Below are 18,480 nucleotides of genomic sequence, written 5' to 3'. Positions count from 1 at the left end.
TTTATTTCCATATACTAGCAATAAAGAATTAGAAACAAAATTAAAAAATTTGTTACACAATACAAAAGCATGGTATTCTCAAGGGTAAATTTAACAAATATGTGCAAGACCTATACACCAAAAACTAAAAAACACTGCTGAGAAAAATTTTTAAAATCCTAAGCAAAAGCAGAGATATGTCATGTTCACGGACCAAAAAACTCTATACTGTCAAGATACCAATGTTCCCTAAACTGACCTATATATTAAATGCAGTCACAAAGATACACATTGTTGTGGGGTTAAGAGATGGAAAACAAGCTTATTCTAAAACATATATGGAAATGCAAAGCACCTAAAAGAGTGAAGACAATACTGGACAACAAGAATATAGTTGGAAGACTTACACTACTTACTTTCAAGAATTCTATTAAGTTATACTAATCAACACAGTGTGGTACTGGCATAAAGGTAGACAAACTGACCAGTGGAACAAAATAGAGAATCCAGAAATAAAGCCCCACAGAGAAGAACGGATAAACAAATTGTGGTAGATTTGTATAATGGAATAATACAAAACAATAAAAAAGATAAGTGATTACTGTAATAAAAAACGTGGATGAATTTCCCAGGCATAATGGTGAGTGAAAGACGCCAGACACAAATAAATTTTAAGAACAGGCAAAACACTATCTATGGTGATATAAGTCAGAGACATAATTACATCTATTGGGGATTATTAACTGGAAGGGGTACAAGGCAGCCTTCTGGGGTGTTGGTAATGTTTTCTATCTAGATCTGGGTGGTGGTTACATGGGTATAGATATACATAAAAAATAATTGAGCTATACACTTAAAAGTAGTACACTTGATACAATTTGCTGCACGTATGTTATTCTACCATAAAGAGAGATACCTGTTAGTTCATTAGTACCTTCTATTTTCAGTCATGAAGTCAACAAAATTAAGACATTTATTTGGAAAGTACAGATTATACTACTATTGGTCAAAGACAGACCATTCCAGCTAAGCAGGGTAATCCTCAAGAATTAAGAATAACTAAGAGACAGCCTGGAAGTATCAAAGAAATTGGTCTGCAGATCTGTAATAAGATACTTCTCTGTTTTCTTTGCTCCCCAGCAATGGGTCACAAAGTGAGATCTAGAACCCAGGTGTTTTGACTTCCTGTATGGTAGTATCCTTCCTCCAATTACCACATGCTTTGATGAAAAAACTGTTTATAAACTTCTAGAAAACCTGATAGTAGACTGTATATCCTAAAACCTGCTGCTAATAGATGTCCCTGTAAAATTAACAATAATGATGAACATTTAAATAGCTCTTACTATGTATCAAATACTGTGTTAGGCACTTTACATGCATTATCTGATTTAATCCTTAAAATGCTCTGAAGTGGGTACATCTTCATTTTACAGAAGATGATGACTGAGGCACAAAGAGATTAAGTCATCTGCTTAAGGTCACAAAACTAGTAAGTAGCAGAGGTGGGATTCAAATCCAGGCAACCTGATATTAGAGCCTGTGTTCTTAACCACTACAATCCAGCTGTCAGTCACAACGAACATAATCAATCACTGTTTTGCTTCAAGGTGTAAACCTGTACTGTACATTTAAATTTATAATTGTGTAGACCCAAATTGTAGCTGATCTCTGCCCTCCTTCTGTTCACCATGTATCTGTCATCTTTCTTTAAAACTTTCATCCACAGTAACTGCATTGAAAATGTGAGGACATACGGAACCATAGTATAAGCAGCTCACAAGGACACACTGTCTCCTTTAAGGCTTATTGGCCCTTTCCAATCCATGTCTCTTGATTGATACAAGGCAAGATGAAACTATCAGTGTAAGCAAGAAAGTGAATTGTCCAGTTTTCAGGATTCATACTGGGTCACAAACGGCTTTCACATTTGTTTCATGTTTTACAAATTTGTAAAGTGAACAGACTGGTACATGCAGTTGAGGTGCTAAATTATATAGGCCTCAATACAAAGCTTTAGAAAATTGTTTCTGTATACTGAGTATGTTTCCCAAACCAAAGCTACCTTAATGGCTACTAGGGGATGACGTTTTTTTTCTATGCCTCATTGTTATCCTCATTATTACAAAGTAATCACATAATGGAAATGAGAAAGGAAAAAAAACCACCAATTTTTTGAATTTAAGGTATTTCCCAATTATGTTAGCCATCATCCATAGTTTCTCCACTTTACATCAGATTCCATATTATCAGATTCTATACTTACAGAATCCACGAGATTTTCTGTTTTGTCAATCAATAATTCCAATCTTTCTCCTCGCTGAGCTACCAGATCTGAAAATATTGGAAAAATAGAAAAGGTCAAGTTTTACATTGTAGAATAAAATCAACGTTTTTAAAAAAAAGTAATATAACTTAATGAATACACTGTCCTGGGGCCAAAGGACAGGCATGCTTCACCCACTGGTGACACCACTCGAAAACAAGGACTAGCCCACCTGGAGTCCCCATGCCCATCAAAACTTCACCACAGCCTCCATAACAACTACACCCTAAGCCACTAAGAAAAATACAGACATGGTTGATGCTGTTTATAGCTGAAGAAATTATACAGACTACACTACTGAATGTATCCGTAATCAAAGTCAAAGTGCCCTGCCCAACCAACACCATAGATACATCCTCAAGAAAAAGTCCTTGCATATTAAAGCAAATCTAAAAATTGGAAGAAGTGACCACAGAAATATTATTAACAACTATATGCTAATAAACTGGAATACCCAGAAGAAATGGATAAATCCCAGGACACATGCAACCTACCAAGACTGAATCAGGAAGAAATAGAAAACCTGAACAGGCCAGTAATGAGTAATAGGATTGAATTAGTAATAAAGTATAATCAGTAATAAAGTCTCCCAACAAAACCAAAACAATGCCCAGAATCAGCTGGCTTCACTGCAGAACTCCATGAAACTTACAGAGAAGAACTAATATCACTTCTCAAACTATGCCAAAAAATTCAAGAGGAGGGAATTCTCCCTACTCATTCTATAAGGCCAGCATTATCCTGATACCAAAACCTGACAAGGACTCAACAAAAAAACAAAACTGCAGGCCAACATCCCTGATGATCACAGATGCAAAATCCTCAACAAAATACTAGCAAACCAAATCAAACATCACATCAAAAAGATAATACACCATGATCAAGTGGGATTTATCCCAGGGATGCAATGATGATTCAATGCACGCAAATCAATAAACATGAAACATTCCATCAATAGAATAAAGAACAAAAGCCACATGACCACCTTAATAGATGCAGAGAAAGCATCTGATAAAAAAAGCATTTGATAAAATTCAACATCTCAGGGTGGTTGGCAAGATGACCAAATAGAAACAGCTCTGGTCTGCACCTCCCAGTGAAATCAATGCAGAAGATGGGTAATTTCTGCATTTCCAACTGAGGTACCTGGCTCATCTCACTGGGACTGGTTAGACAGTGGGTGCGGCCCACGGAGGGTGAGCCAAAGCAGGGTGGGGCGTTGCCTCATCCAGGAAGCACAAGGGGTCAGGGAACTCCCTCCCCTAACCAAGGGAAGCCTTGACGGACTGTGCCGTGAGGAATGGTGCACTCTGGCCCAGATACTATGCTTTTCCCACAGTCTTCGCAATCTGCAGACCAGGAGATTCCCTTGGGTACCTATGCCACCAGGGCCCTGGGTTTCAAGCACAAAACTGGGCGGCCGTTTGGGCAGACACCGAGCTAGCTGCAGGAGTTTTTTTTTCATACCCCAGTGGTGCCTGGAATGCCAGTGAGACATAACTGTTCACTCCCCTGGAAAGGGGGCTGAAGCCAGGGAGGCAAGTGGTCTAGCTCAGTATATTCCACCTCCACGGAGCCCAGCAAGCTAACATCCACTGGCTTGAAATTCTCACTGCCAGCACAGCAGTCTGAAGTCGACCTGGGACACTTGAGCTTGGTGGAGGGAGGGGCGTCTGCCATTACTGAGGCTTGAGTAGGCAGTTTTCCCCTCACTGTGTAAACAAAGCGGCCAGGAAGTTTGAACTGGGCGGAGCCCACCGCAACTCCGCAAAGTCCCTGTAGCCAGACTGCCTCTCTAGATTCCTCCTCTCTGGGCAGCGCATCTCTGAAAGAAAGGCAGCAGCCCCAGCCAGGGGCTTATAGATAAAACTCCTATCTCCTTGGGACCGAGCACCTGGGGGAAGGGGTGGCTGTGGGCTCAGCTTCAGCAGACTTAAACGTTCCTGCCTGCCAGTTCTGAAGAGAGCAGTGGCTCTTCTAGCACAGTGCTGGAGCTCTGCTACAGTATAGACTGCCTCCTCAAGTGGGTCCCTGAGCTCCATGCCTCCTGACTGGGAGATACCTCCCAGCAGGGGTCAACAGACATCTCATACAGGAGCGCTCCGGCTGGCATCTGGAAGGTGCCCCTCTGGGACGAAGCTTCCAGAGGAAGGAACAGGCAGCAACCTTTGCTGTTCTGCAGCCTCCGCTGGTGATACCCAGGCAAACAGGGTCTGGAGTGGACCTCCAACAAACTCCAGCAGACCTGCAGCAGAGGGGCCTGTTAGAAGGAAAACTAACAAACAGAAAGGAATAGCATCAACATCAACAAAAAGGACATCCACATAGAAACCCCATCCGACGGTCACCAACATCAAAGACTAAAGGCAGATAAATCCACGAAGATGAGGAAAAACCAGTGCAAAAAGGCTGAAAATTCCAAGAGAACAAACTGGACAGAGAATGAGTTTGACAAATTGACAGAAGCAGGCTTCAGGAGGTGGATAATAACAAACTCCTCCAAGCTAAAGGAGAATGTTCTAACCCCATGCAAGGAAACTAAGAACCTTGAAAAAAGGTTAGAGGAATTGCTAACTAGAATAACCAGTTTAGAGAAGAACATAAATGACCTGATGGGACTGAAAAACACGGCACAAGAACTTTGCGAAGCATACACAAGTATCAATAGCCCAACTGATCAGGTGGAAGAAAGGATATCAGAGATTGAAGATCAACTTAATGAAATAAAGTGTGAAGACAAGACTAGAGAAAAAATAATCAATAAGGAATAACAAAGGCTCCAAGACATATGGGACTATATGAAAAGACCAAACCTATGTTTGATTGGTGTACTTGAAAGTGACAGGGAGAATGGAACCAAGTTGGAAAACATTCTTTAGGATATTATCCAGGAGAACTTCCCCAGCCTAGCAAGACAGGTCAACATTCAAATTTGGGAAATACAGAGACCACCAAAAAGATACTCCTCGAGGAGAGCAACCCCAAGACACATAATCGTCAGATTCACCAAGGATGAAATGAAGGAAAAAATGTTAAGGGCAGCCAGAGAGAAAGGTCAGGCTACCCACAAAGGGAAGCCCATCAGACTAACAGTGGATCTCTCGACAGAAACCCTATAAGCCAGAAGAGAGTGGGGGCCAATATTCAACATTCTTAAAGAAAAGAATTTTCAACCCAGAATTTCATATTCAACCAAACTAAGTTTTATAAGCAAAGGAGAAATAAAATCCTTATAGACATGCAAACGCTGAGAGATTTTGTCACCACCAGGCCTGCCTTACAAGAGGTCCTGAAGGAAGCACTAAATATGGAAAGGAAAAACGAGTACCAGCCACTACAAAAACATATCAAACTGTAAAGACCATCGACACTATGAAGAAACTGCATCAACTAACAAGCAAAATAACCAACTAGCATTATAATGACAGGATCAAATTCACACATAACAATATTAACCTTAAATGTAAATAGGGTAAATGCCCCAAATAAAAGACACAGACTGGCAAATTGAATAAAGAATCAAGACCCACCTGTGTGCTGCATTCAGGAGACCCATCTCATGTGCAAAGACACACACAGTCTCAAAATAAAGGGATAGAGGACTGTTTACTAAGCAAATGGAAAACAAAAAAAGCAGTGGTTGCAATCCTAGTCTCTGATAAAACAGACTTTAAACCAACAAAGATCAAAAAAGACAAAGAAGGGCATTACATAATGGTAAAGGGATCAATGCAACAAGAAGAGCTAACTATCCTAAATATACATGCATCCAATACAGGAGCACCCAGATTCATAAAGCAAGTTCTTAGAGACCTACAAAGAGACTCAGACTCCCACACAATAATAGGAGACTTTAATACCGCACTGTCAATATTAGATTGAGACAGAAAATTAACAAGGATATTCAGGACTTGAACTCAGCTCTGGACCAAGAGGACCTAATAGACATCTACAGAACTCTCCAAGCCAAATCAACAGAATATACATTCTTCTCAGCACCACATCGCCCTTATTCTAAAGTTGATCACATAATTGGAAGTAAAACACTCCTCAGCAAATGCGAAAAATGGAAATCGTAACCAACAGTCTCTCAGACCACAGTGCAATCAAAGTAGAACTCAGGATTAAGAAACTCACTCAAAACTGCACAACTACATGGAAAATGAACAACCTGTTCCTGAATGACTACTGGGTAAATAACTAAATTAAGGCAGAAATAAATAAGTTTTTTGAAACCAATGAGAACAAAGGACACAACGTACCGGAATCTCTGGGACATAGCTAAAGCAGTATTTAGAGGGAAATTTATAGCACTAAATGCCCACAGCAAAAAGTGGGAAAGATTTAAAATAGACACCCTAACATCACAATTAGAAGAACTAGAGAAGCAAGAGCAAACAAATTCAAAGCTAGCAGAAGACAAGAAATAACTAAGATCAGAGCAGAACTGAAGGAGAAAGAGACATGAAAAACCCTTCAAAAAGAATCAATGAATCCAGGAGCTGGTTTTTTGAAAAGATTAACAAAATAGATAGACTGCTAGCGAGACTAATAAGAAAAGAGAGAAGAATCAAACAGACACAATAAAAAATAATAAAGGGGATATCACCACTGATCCCACAGAAATACAAACTACCATCAGAGAATACTATAAACATCTCTATGCAAGTAAACTAGAAAATCTGGAAGAAATGCATAAATTCCTGGACACATACACCCTCCCAAGACTGAACCAGGAAGAAGTCAAATCCCTGAATACAACAATAACAAGTTCTGAACTTGAGGCAGTAATTAATAGCCTACCAAACGAAAAAGGTCCAGGATCAGAAGGATTCACAGCCGAATTCCACCAGAGGTATAAAGAGGGGCTGGTACCACTCCTTCTGAAACTATTCCAAACAACAGAAAAAGAGGGAATCCTCCCTAATTCATTTTATGAGGCCAGCATCATCCTGATACCAAAACCTGGCAGAGACACAACAAAAAAAGAAAATTTCAGGCCAATATCCCTGATGAACACTGATGCAAAAATCCTCAATAAAATACTGGCAAACCGAACCCATCAGCACATCAAAAAGCTTATCCACCACGATCAGGTCAGCTTCAACACTGGGACGCAAGACTGGTTCAACATACACAAATCAATAAACGTAATCCGTCACATAAAAAGAACCAATGACAAAAACCACATGATTATCTCAATAGATGCAGAAAAGGCCTTTGATAAAATTCAACACCACTTTATGCTAAAATCTCTCAATAAACTAGGTATTGATGGAACGTATCTCAAAATAATAAGAACTATTTATGACAAACCCACAGCCAATATCACACTGAATGGGCAAAAGCTGGAAGCATTCCCTTTGAAAACCAGCACAAGACAAGGATGCCCTCTCTCACCACTCCTATTCAACATAGTATTGGAAGTTCTGTCCAGGGCAATCAGGCAAGAGAAAGAAATAAGGCGTATTCAAATAGGAGGAGAGGAAGTCAAATTGTCTCTCTTTGCAGATGACATGATCGTATATTTAGAAAACCCCATTGTCTCAGCCCAAAATCTCCTTAAGCTGATAAGCAACTTCAGCAAAGTATCAGAATGCAAAATCAATGTGCAAAAATCACAAGCATTCCTATATACCAATAAAAGACAAACAGCCAAATCATGAGTGAACTCCCATTCACAATTGCTACAAAGAGAATAAAATACCTAGAAATACAACTTACAAGGGATGTGAAGGACCTCTTCAAGAAGAACTACAAACCACTGCTCAAGGAAATAAGAGAGGACACAAATGAACGGAAAAACATTCCATGCTCATGGATAGGAAGAATATGGCCAAACTGCCCAAAGTAATTTATAGATTCAATGCTATCCCCATTCAGCTACCACTGACTTTCTTCACAGAATTAGGAAAAACTACTTTAAATTTCATTTGGAACCAAAAAAGCCCATATAGCCAAGACAATCCTAAGCAAGAAGAACAAAGCCGGAGACATCACGCTACCTGACTTCAAACTATACTACAAGGCTACAGTAAACAAAACAGCATGGTACTGGTACCAAAACAGATACATAGACCAATGGAACAGAACAGAGGCCTCAGAAATAACGCCACACATCTACAACCATCTGATCTTTGACAAACCTGACAAAAACAAGCAATGGGGAAAGGATTCCCTATTTAATAAATGGTGTTAGGAAAACTGGCTAGCCACATGCAGAAAACCGAAACTGGCCCCCTTCCTTACACCTTATACAAAAATTAATTCAAGATGGATTAAAGACTTAAACGTAAGACCTAAAACCATAAAATGCCTAGAAGAAAACCTAGGCAATACCATTCAGGACATAGGCATGGGCAAAGACTTCATGACTAAAACACCAAAAGCAATGGCAACAAAAGCCAAAATTGACAAATGGGATCTAATTAAAGAGTTTTTGCATAGCAAAAGAAACTATCATCAGAGTGAACAGGCAACCTACAGAATGGGAAAAAATTTGCAATCTATCCATCTGACAAAGGGCTAATATCCAGAATCTACAAGGAACTTAAACAAATTTACAAGAAAAAAACAACCCCATCAAAAAGTGTGTGAAGGATATGAAAAGACACTTCTCAAAAGAAGACATTTATGTGGCCAACAAGCATATGAAAAAAAGCTCATCATCACTGGTCATTAGAGAAATGCAAATCAAAACCATAATGAGATACCCTCTCACACCAGTAAGAATGGTGATCGTTAAATGGCAATCATTAAAAAGTCAGGAAACAACAGATGCTGGAGAGGATGTGGAGCAATAGGAATGCTTTTACACTGTTGGTGGAAGTGTAAATTAGTTCAACCATTGTCAAAGACAGTGTGGCGATTCCTCAAGGATCTAGAACCAGAAATACCATTTGACCCAGCAATCCCATTACTGGGTATATACCAAAGGATTATAAATCATGCTGCTATCAAGACACATGCACACGTATGTTTACTGCAGCACTGTTCACAATAGCAAAGACTTGGAACCAACCCAAATGCCCATCAATGATAGACTGGATAAAGAAAATGTGGCACATATACACAATGGAATACTATGCAGCCATAAAAAAGGAGGAGTTCATGTCCTTTGCAGGGACATGGATGAAGCTGGAAACCATCATTCTCAGCAAGGTAAGAAAGGAACAGAAAACCAAACACCACATGTTCTCACTCATAAGTGGGAGTTGAACAATGAGAACACATGGACACAGGGAGGGGAACATCACACACTGGGGCCTGTTGGGGGGTAGGGGGGGCTAGGGGAGAAATAGCATTAGGAGAAATACCTAATGTAGATGATGGGTTAATGGGTGCAGCAAAGCACCATGGCACATGTATACCTATGTAACAAAGCTACACATTCTGCCCATGTATCCCAGAACTTAAAGTATAATAAAAAAAAAAGTGCAAATGTGTGACATAGAAATTGCAATGGGTCAGGTTGAAGTATTTCCATTTTCATCCATAATTTTAGCAGTATGATGACACAGCTCAAAAGGAAAATAGGATATTCTACCTTTATATATTCAAATAAAAATATATAGTTCGAGGTATCAAAAAAAATTCAACATCTCTTCATGATAAAAACTCTCAAAAAACTAGGCATAGAAGGAATATCCCTCAACATGATAAAGGCCATTTATGACAAACCCACAGCTAACAACATACTGAATGGGAAAAACTAAAAGCCTTTCCTCTAAGAACTGGAAAACTCTCACCACTCCTATTCAACACAGTACTGGAAGGATGCCCAGTTTCACTACTCCTATTCAACGCAATACTGGAAGTCCTAGCCAGAACAATCAGGCAAGAGAAAGAAATAAAGGGCATCCAAATTGAAAAAGAGGAAGTCAAATTATCCCTCTTTGCAGATGATATGATCTTATGTCTAAAAGACCCAAAGACTCCACCAAAAAACTCCTAGATCTGATAAATATATTCAGTAAAGTTGCAGGATACAGAATCAACATACAAATATCTGTAATGTTTCTATGCATCAATAATGAACTTGGTGAAATAAAACTTTATGAAATCAAGAAGGCAATCCCATTTATAATAGTTATGAACATATAAAATATTGAAGAATAAATTTAACGAGGAGGTGAAAGACTCCTACAAGTAAAACTACAAAACACTGATGAAAAAAACTGAAGATGACACAAAGATACAGAAAGACATCTTATGGTCATGGATCATAAGAATGTATATTATTAAAATGACCATAAGCCCAAAGCAATCTACAGATTCAATGCAATCTCTATCAAAGTACCAATGTCATTTTTCACAGAAACAGAAAAAACAATCCTAAAATTAGTATTTCAGGAACCAAAAAAGAGTCCAAATAGCCAAAGCAATCCTGAGCAAAATGAACAAAGCTGGAGGCATCACACTACCTGACTTCAAAACATATTACAAGGCTACAGTAACAAAAACAGCATGATTTGGTATAAAAACAGACACAAGGTCGATGGAATAGAATAGAAAAGCCAGACGTTGATCCACGTATGTATAGCCACACATATATAGGCAACTGATTTTCAACAAAGGTGCCAAGAATGTACACTGGGGAAAGGACACTGTCTTCAACAAATGGTATTGGGAGAACTGGATGTCCGTATGTGGAAGAATTAAACTGGACCTCTGTCTCTCATCACATACAAAAATCAACCAAGGTAGACTAAGACTTAAATTTCAGACCCAGAACTATAAACCTACTAGAAAAAAACATAGGGGAAACACTTCAGAACACTGCTCTAGGAAAAGATTTTATGGCTAACGCCTCAAAAGGACAGGTAACGAAAAGAAAAATAGACAAATAGGACTATATTAAACAAAAAAGCTTTTGCACAGCAAAGGAAATAATCAACAGAATGAAGAGACAACCAGTTGAATGGGAGAAAATAGTTGCAAACTATTCATTTGATAAGGGAATAATATCCAGAATATATAATGAACTCAACAGGAGATATACAAATAATCCCCTTAAAAAGTGGGCAGAGGACATGAATAGCCATTTCTCAAAAGAAGACACACAAATGGCCAAAAGGTATATGAAAAAAATGCTCAGCATCATAGAAATGCAAATAAAAGCCAAAATGAGATATCATGTTACCCCAGTTAGAATGGTTACTAAAAAGATACAAAATAACAGATGCTGGCTAGGATAAGAAAAAAAAAAAAAACACACTTACACACTGTTGGTGGGAAAGTAAACTAGTGCAGCTACTATGGAAACCAGTGTGGAGATTACCCCAAAAACTGAAAATTAAACTACCATATGATCCAGCAATCCTACTGCTGGGTATTTATGCAAAGGAAAAGAAATCAGTGTATAAAAGGGATATCTGCACTTGCATATTTATTGCATCCCTATTCACAATAGCAAAGATATGGAGTCAACCTAAGTGTCCATGAATGGATGAATGGATAAAGAAAATGTGGTCTATAAACACAATGGAATACTATTTGACCATGAAAAAGAATGAAGTCATGTCATTTACAGCAACATGGATGTAACTGGAGGTTATTATGTTTCGTGATATAAGGCAGGCATGGAAAGACAAATATTACATGTTCTTACTCACATGTGGGAACTAAAACAGTTGATCTCATGGAGATAGACAATAGCGAAATAGATACCAGAGGCTACAAAGAGTGTGGGTATGTGGGGCGGAGCAGGGAATATGAGAGGATGGTTAATAGGTACAAACATATGGTTAGATAGAAGGAATAAGTTCTAATGTTTGATAGCAGAGTAGGGTGACTAAAGTTAACAATAGTGTATTATATATTTCAAAATAGCTAGAAGAGAGAATTTGAAATGTTCCCATGACAGAGAAATAAATTCTTGAGCTGATGGACACCCCAAATATCCTGACTTGATCATTACACAGCCTTTGCATGTAACAAAATATCACACGTACCCCATAAACGTGTACAAATATTATGTATCAATTAAAGACACTAGACAGCTAGCTCTCTTTTCCTTGCCCTATGGGAGAACAGAGGGAGAAGATGCTGTCTGCAAGCCAGGAAGAGAGCCCTTACCAGAACTGGCACCGTGATCTTGGACTTCTAGCCTCCAGAAATGTGAGAAAATAAACTTCTGTTGTTTAAGCCACTACGTCTATGGAATTTTGTTATGGCAGCCTGAGCTAAGACAAATGATCTCAAATTAATAACCTAACAACTTAACTTTTCACCTTATAGATCTAGAAAAGAAGGGTAAACTAAATCTAAAGCTAGCAATGGGAAGGAAATAAATATTAGGGTGAACAAATTAAATAGAGAACAGAAAAACTATAGACAAAAAAATCTATGAAACCAGAAGTTGGTTCTTTAGAAAGATCAATAAAATTGACAAACCCTTACGTAGAATGGCCAAGTAAAACAGAGAAAAAACTTACATTACTAAAATCAGGAATGAAAGAGGAGACATCACCACCAAACTTACAAAATGAAAAGGATCTTAGGGGAATTCTATAAACAGGAACATGTAAATAAATTAGGTAACTTAGATGAAATGCACAAATTCCTAGAAAGATACAAACTGCTAAACAGACTCAAGAAGAAATAAAAAATCTGAATAGAGCTACAGCAAGTATAGAGACTAAATCAATAATTTTAAAACTTCAGGCCAGGCATGGAGGCTCATGCCTGTAATCCTAGCACTTTGGTAGGCTGAGGCAGGTGGATTGCTTAAGCCCAGGAGTTTGAGACTAGCCTGGGCAACATGGCAAGACCTTGTCCCTACAAAAAAACCGAAAAACAAAAATTAGCCAGGCGTGCTGGCACATGCCTGCAGTCCCAGCTGCTTGGAAGGCTGAGGTGGGAAGATTACCTGAGCCCAGGAGGTCAAGGCTGCAGGTAACCCTCCCACCAAGGGAATGAAAGAGGAATTAGAGAGGATCGTGTCACTGCACTCCAGCCTGGGTGACAGACAGACCCCATCTCAAAAAACAAAAACAGAACCAAAAAAGCTTCACACAAAGAAAAGCCCAAGCCCAGGTGGCTTCAAAGGTGAATTCTACCAAACATTTCAAGAAGAATTAATAAAAAAACTTTCACAAATCTTTCTAAAATAGAAGAAAGGGAGAACACTTCTTGACTCATTCCATGAGCCCAGCATTACCCTGGTATCAAAACCAAACAAAGACATCACAAGAAAAGAAAATGATAGACCAACAACTCTTAAAAATACAGACATTTAACAAATCCTCAACAGACTACTGGCAGGATGAATCCAATAATATGCAAAAAGGACTATACACCATGATGCAGTGGGATTCATTTCAGAAACACAAGGTTGATTAAATATCTGAAAATCAATTATTATAATACATCATATTAATAAAGAACAAAAACCATCATTTCAATAGATGTAAAAAAAATTGACAAAATCCAACACTGTTTAATGATAAAACCACTCAACAAACAAGAAAAAGAAACTTCCTCAACCTGATAAAGGACATCTATGAAAAACGCACAGCTAACCTCATACTTAATTGTGGAAGATTCTTCAAGATCTCCCTAAGAGCAGGAATAAGATAATGATGTCCACTCTTACCACTTCTATTCAACATTATACTAGAGGTTCTAGCTAGGGCAATTAAGCAATAAAAAGAAATGAAAAGCATCCAGATTGAAAAGGAAGAATTAAAACTATCTCTATTTGCAAGTAGCATGATTCTATATAGAGAAAATCCTAAGGAAACTATTAAAAAGCTATTAGAGCTCATAAATGAGAACAAGGTTGTATAATACAACACCAATTTATAAAAATCAATAAAATTTCTATACATTAGTACTGAACAATCCAAAAATGAAAGAGAAAAATTCCATTTACAATAGCATAAAAAATACTTAGGAACAAGGCAAGAAGGATGTTAGAAGAGATGTTGTTAAAGAAAAATTATTCTGACACTGGTTAAAAAATGGTAAAGGCAGATTTTGAGATTACTGCAATAGGGGTCAAGGCTATCACAATTGAGGGGAGAGATTGAGCTCAACTCCTAATGCGACCAAGACCAGTGGGGATTTGTGGCCAATGAACAGAGGGGGTCAGAGGATGGAAAATTACTAAGAGGAGACATCAACGGCAAGGGGATTCTCTTTAAACTGGCCTAACAGGATTCCTGCTAAAAGCTGGCTGGACTTATATATCAAATATAGGGGACGAGGAACTTGATCAAGGGTGGGGTATTAGCAGGATTCTTTGCTAAGACTTCCTTAGGTAGGCCAAGGACAGAGCCCAAGGATGAGACGTAGTGTAACAGAGTGCTCAGAGGAGCTTGTCTAAAATTTGGTGAGGCAGAGTCTTTGTCATGTAAGACTTGCACACTGAAAACTACAAAACATGGTTGGAAAAAATTAAAGAAAACCTAAATGAATAGAAAGAAAGCCCATGTTCATGGATCAGAAGTTTAATATTGTTAAAATGGCTCCCCTAATTGATCTACAGATTCAGCACAATCCCTATCAAAATCCCAGATAGCCTTTTTTGCAGAAATTGACAAGCTCATCCTAAAGTTCATGAAAATGAAAGGTACCCAGAATAGTCAAAAGCAATTTTGAGAAAGAATAAAGTTGGAAGACGAATATTTCCTGATTTTAAAACCTACTACAAAGCTATAATAATCATGACAGTCTGGTACTGGCATACAGATAAATTGAACAGAACTGAAGGTCCAGAAACAAAGCCATACATCCATTGATAACTAATTTTTGATAAGAATGCGAAGATCATTCAACAGGGAAAGAAAAGCCTTTTCAGCAAATGGTTCTGGAACAACTGTATATACATATTCAACAGACATAAGTTGGATCTCTTCTTTATTCCATACATAAACATTAACTCAAAATAGATCATAGATAGAAATGTAAGAGCTAAAACTAGTCTTAGAAGAAAACAGAGGAGTAAATCTTCGTGATCTTGGCTTAGGCGACGATTTCTTAGATATGATATTCAAAGCACAAACAACTAAAGAAAAAAATAAATCGGACTTCATAAAAACTGTTGTGCTTCAAAGAACACCACCAAGAAAATGAAAAGACAACTCACAGAATAGAGCAAAATATTTGAAAATCATGTATCTGATAAGGGTCTAGTATCCAGAATATATGAAGTACTGTTATAGCTCAACCATAAAAAGACAACCCACTTAAAAACAACAAAGTATTTTTAAATAGACATTTCTCCCAAGGTAAAGAAAATATACAAATGGCCTATAAGCACATGAAAAAATGCTCAACATCATTAGTCATCAGGGAAATGCAAATCAAAATAACAATAAAGTACCATTTCATTTCACTAGACTGGGTATAATCAAAAAAGATACGTTTTGGCAAGGATGTAGAGAAATCAGAATCCTCATACATTGCTATTAGGAAGGTATAAATGGTACAGTCACTTTAGAAAGTTTGGCCCTTCCTAAAAATGTTATAGAGTTGCCATGTGATCCAGCAATTCTATTCCTAGGTATGTAAGCAAGAGAACCAAAAACATATATATATGCTCACACAAAAACTTGTACACAAATGTTCATAGCAGCATTATTTACAATAACCAGACCATGAACTAATGAGTAGACATATAAAATGCATTAATGCATTGGAATTATTAGTCATAAAAAAGAATTAAGTATTGATTTATGCTACGACATGAATGAACCTCACAATCATTACGCTAAGTGAACGAAGACACAAAAGGCCACATATTACAAGATTCCATTTATACGAAATGTCCAGAATAGGCAAATTTATGAAGATGAAAAGGGAATTAATTGTTGCTTAGGTCTGAGAGTTGAGGAGAAATGAGGAGCAACTGCAAATGGGTACAGGGTTTCATTTAGGGATGATAAAAATGTTACAAAATTGATTGCAGCAATGGTTGTACAATTCTGTGAATATACTAACCACTGACTGTATACTTTAAATGGGTGAATTATATGATATGTGAATTATATTTCAATTAAGCTTTTAAAAAAATTAAAGGGAATTAACTGGGAATGTTCTTGTCACATTTTAAATTTGCTGTTTCTATAACTCTAAAAATAAGTCATTTAAAAGGAGTCGATTAAAAATGTTGATTTTTCTGGAAACTTTATGCATCTGCAATAAATAATACTGTAGCAATTGTCTGCCTCCACTTTCGGGCAAAATAAATACATTTGGTGACAAAAAAAGAGTAAAAATAAGTAGTCATTGTCTCAACAGATTCTCTAGTCTCTATCTAGATATATAATTAAAACTAAAATCAATCAAAGGAAATCACTTTAAATAGCTGAGACGTACATATCAAGAACCATGAAAATGTTTGCGCATTTTGATTATTAATCCCATTCCTGACAATTAATCTCAAGAAAATAAGAAAAACATAATAGGCACAAAAATATAACAGTACTGTTACTGTAGGATAAACTTCTAAACCAGTCCTACTTAAGCGTGTTTGCAACTGGTTGACTAAGTCTCTAAGCATACTGTTCAGTCCAATTGACATTTTCATAGCAAGAGGGCCTCAGTGAAGGAAGCACAACATTGACATTCTTCAGCAAGCTCCTTATCTGGTTGCAAAACAGCACTCTGAGTAACACTGTGCTAAAGAACCTATGCGTCCAAAATTCAGGCAAGGTTAGGTAACCCGTGATACATTAACTCAGTGAAATACTGTACAATCAAACTGACCAAATTATTCTAAACTGCTGAATTATCATAAGGTTCTTAGAAATTAGTCTTGCTAAGCAAACTAGTAAATTTAGAATGAAGAATAGTTGCAAGGACAAAGAAGAAGCCATTTGCACAAGCAGACAGTATCATAGGTGTCTCAGCTGACAATTAAGTTCCAATGGTAAGAATAAGGAAGTGCTATTTTGGCTTCTCTAGAATAATTTGACCCCAGTCAAGTAATCTTTATCATTTTTGCCCACATGCATGAAACATACCTATGTTTCTGACCATGATTCCTTTCAGTTCATCCACTTGGGCTTGAGTCTCCATCACTTTGTCTAGGCCCTTATTCTCAGAGTGATGCTTCTATAAGAAAATAAGTTTTAACTTATGGTACCCAGACATTATTTACAATAGGAAAACAAAACTAAGGGGAATGACAATTTACACTGAGGAATGCTATAAAATTATGTCTCTATTGATATAAAAGATACATGTCACTTCACTGGAAAAATGTTACAATACCCAGGAAAAAATATGGGCAGCATTAAAAAATGCTTCTATACAAACTGTAAGTATGTAGTCTAAAAATTACCTTATTTTAAATAAAAATAAACATTATATCAAACATACATGTGACTTGTGGGGCAGAGATTGGGGGAGATATATAATCTGTGCTCAGACAAGGAAGAAAGGAGAAAAAGAAGACTGTAGTTGCGGCAGTGGGGGAAGAATGCTGCAAAACTGTTCCCCACTTCTTGAGTATGATGAGGTAGGGGCTGGCCCAGCTTCTCAGCATCTGTTCTTGTATCTGCCAGGATCACAGCATATAAACTATTTTTATTGGCTTCTCACAGGATCTAGAATCTAAGACACTGATAATATATATTTTGAAATTATTTATCCATAGCTAGCAATTATGGGCTGCTTAATACACAATGTTCCAGTCATTTCATTGTGTTAAGTGCTTTAAACGGGATATTATTTAATCCATCCTAAAACTCTATGAAACGATGCTATTATTATCTCTATTTACAGATGAAAGAACAGGTAGAGATTTTGTTCAGAAGGTCACACAGATCTGGAGCTAATGATAAACTGGTTAATTTGAAAGTTTTGTTTCTAGCTGACCCTATTTATTTTTGACTAAGTACTGGTATTTTTGTTGTTGGTAGTGTTTTATACAGTTTTACATAGATGAACATTTCCTAGTGGGGAGTATGAAACAAACCAACTGTTTGAATAATAAAGGTTTACAAGTAACCAATTTAAAGGGACTTTATTGCCAGAAGAGAGTGTGTGTGTGTGTGTGTGTGTGTGTGTGTGTGTGTGTTAAATTTAGAAATGTAATACCCAGAGTATTAAAACCACAGGAGAAGTGAAAGTATTCAATTACAATACAGCTTTTTTTTTTTTTTAACTCACAACAAAATCATAGCTAGAGCTTAGGTCTTAATACTCAAATAGTTTCATGGATAAAA

The 18,480-nt window shown here is 37.4% G+C and overlaps 1 protein-coding gene across 4 annotated transcripts in view; it reads right to left on the bottom strand.

Annotated features, from left to right (window-relative positions):
- The window catches only part of VAMP7 (vesicle associated membrane protein 7), a 58,113-nt gene that overhangs the window by 21,704 nt on the left and 17,929 nt on the right, over positions 1-18,480 (bottom strand). For 3 of the 4 annotated variants that reach the window (XM_055267780.2, XM_055267779.2, XM_055267781.1), the window contains 2 exons: positions 17,275-17,365; positions 2,246-2,313 (listed from right to left, as the gene is read on the bottom strand). In XM_055267780.2, coding sequence (XP_055123755.2) covers positions 2,246-2,313; positions 17,275-17,365 — 159 coding nt within the window. The remainder of the gene's footprint in view (positions 1-2,245; positions 2,314-17,274; positions 17,366-18,480) is intronic. The other variant, XM_055267778.2, reaches the window with a different exon arrangement.

The sequence above is a fragment of the Symphalangus syndactylus genome, chromosome X (genome assembly GCF_028878055.3).
Source record: "Symphalangus syndactylus isolate Jambi chromosome X, NHGRI_mSymSyn1-v2.1_pri, whole genome shotgun sequence".
Classification (NCBI taxonomy): domain Eukaryota; kingdom Metazoa; phylum Chordata; class Mammalia; order Primates; family Hylobatidae; genus Symphalangus; species Symphalangus syndactylus.
This window is presented reverse-complemented; position numbering and strand designations above follow the sequence as displayed.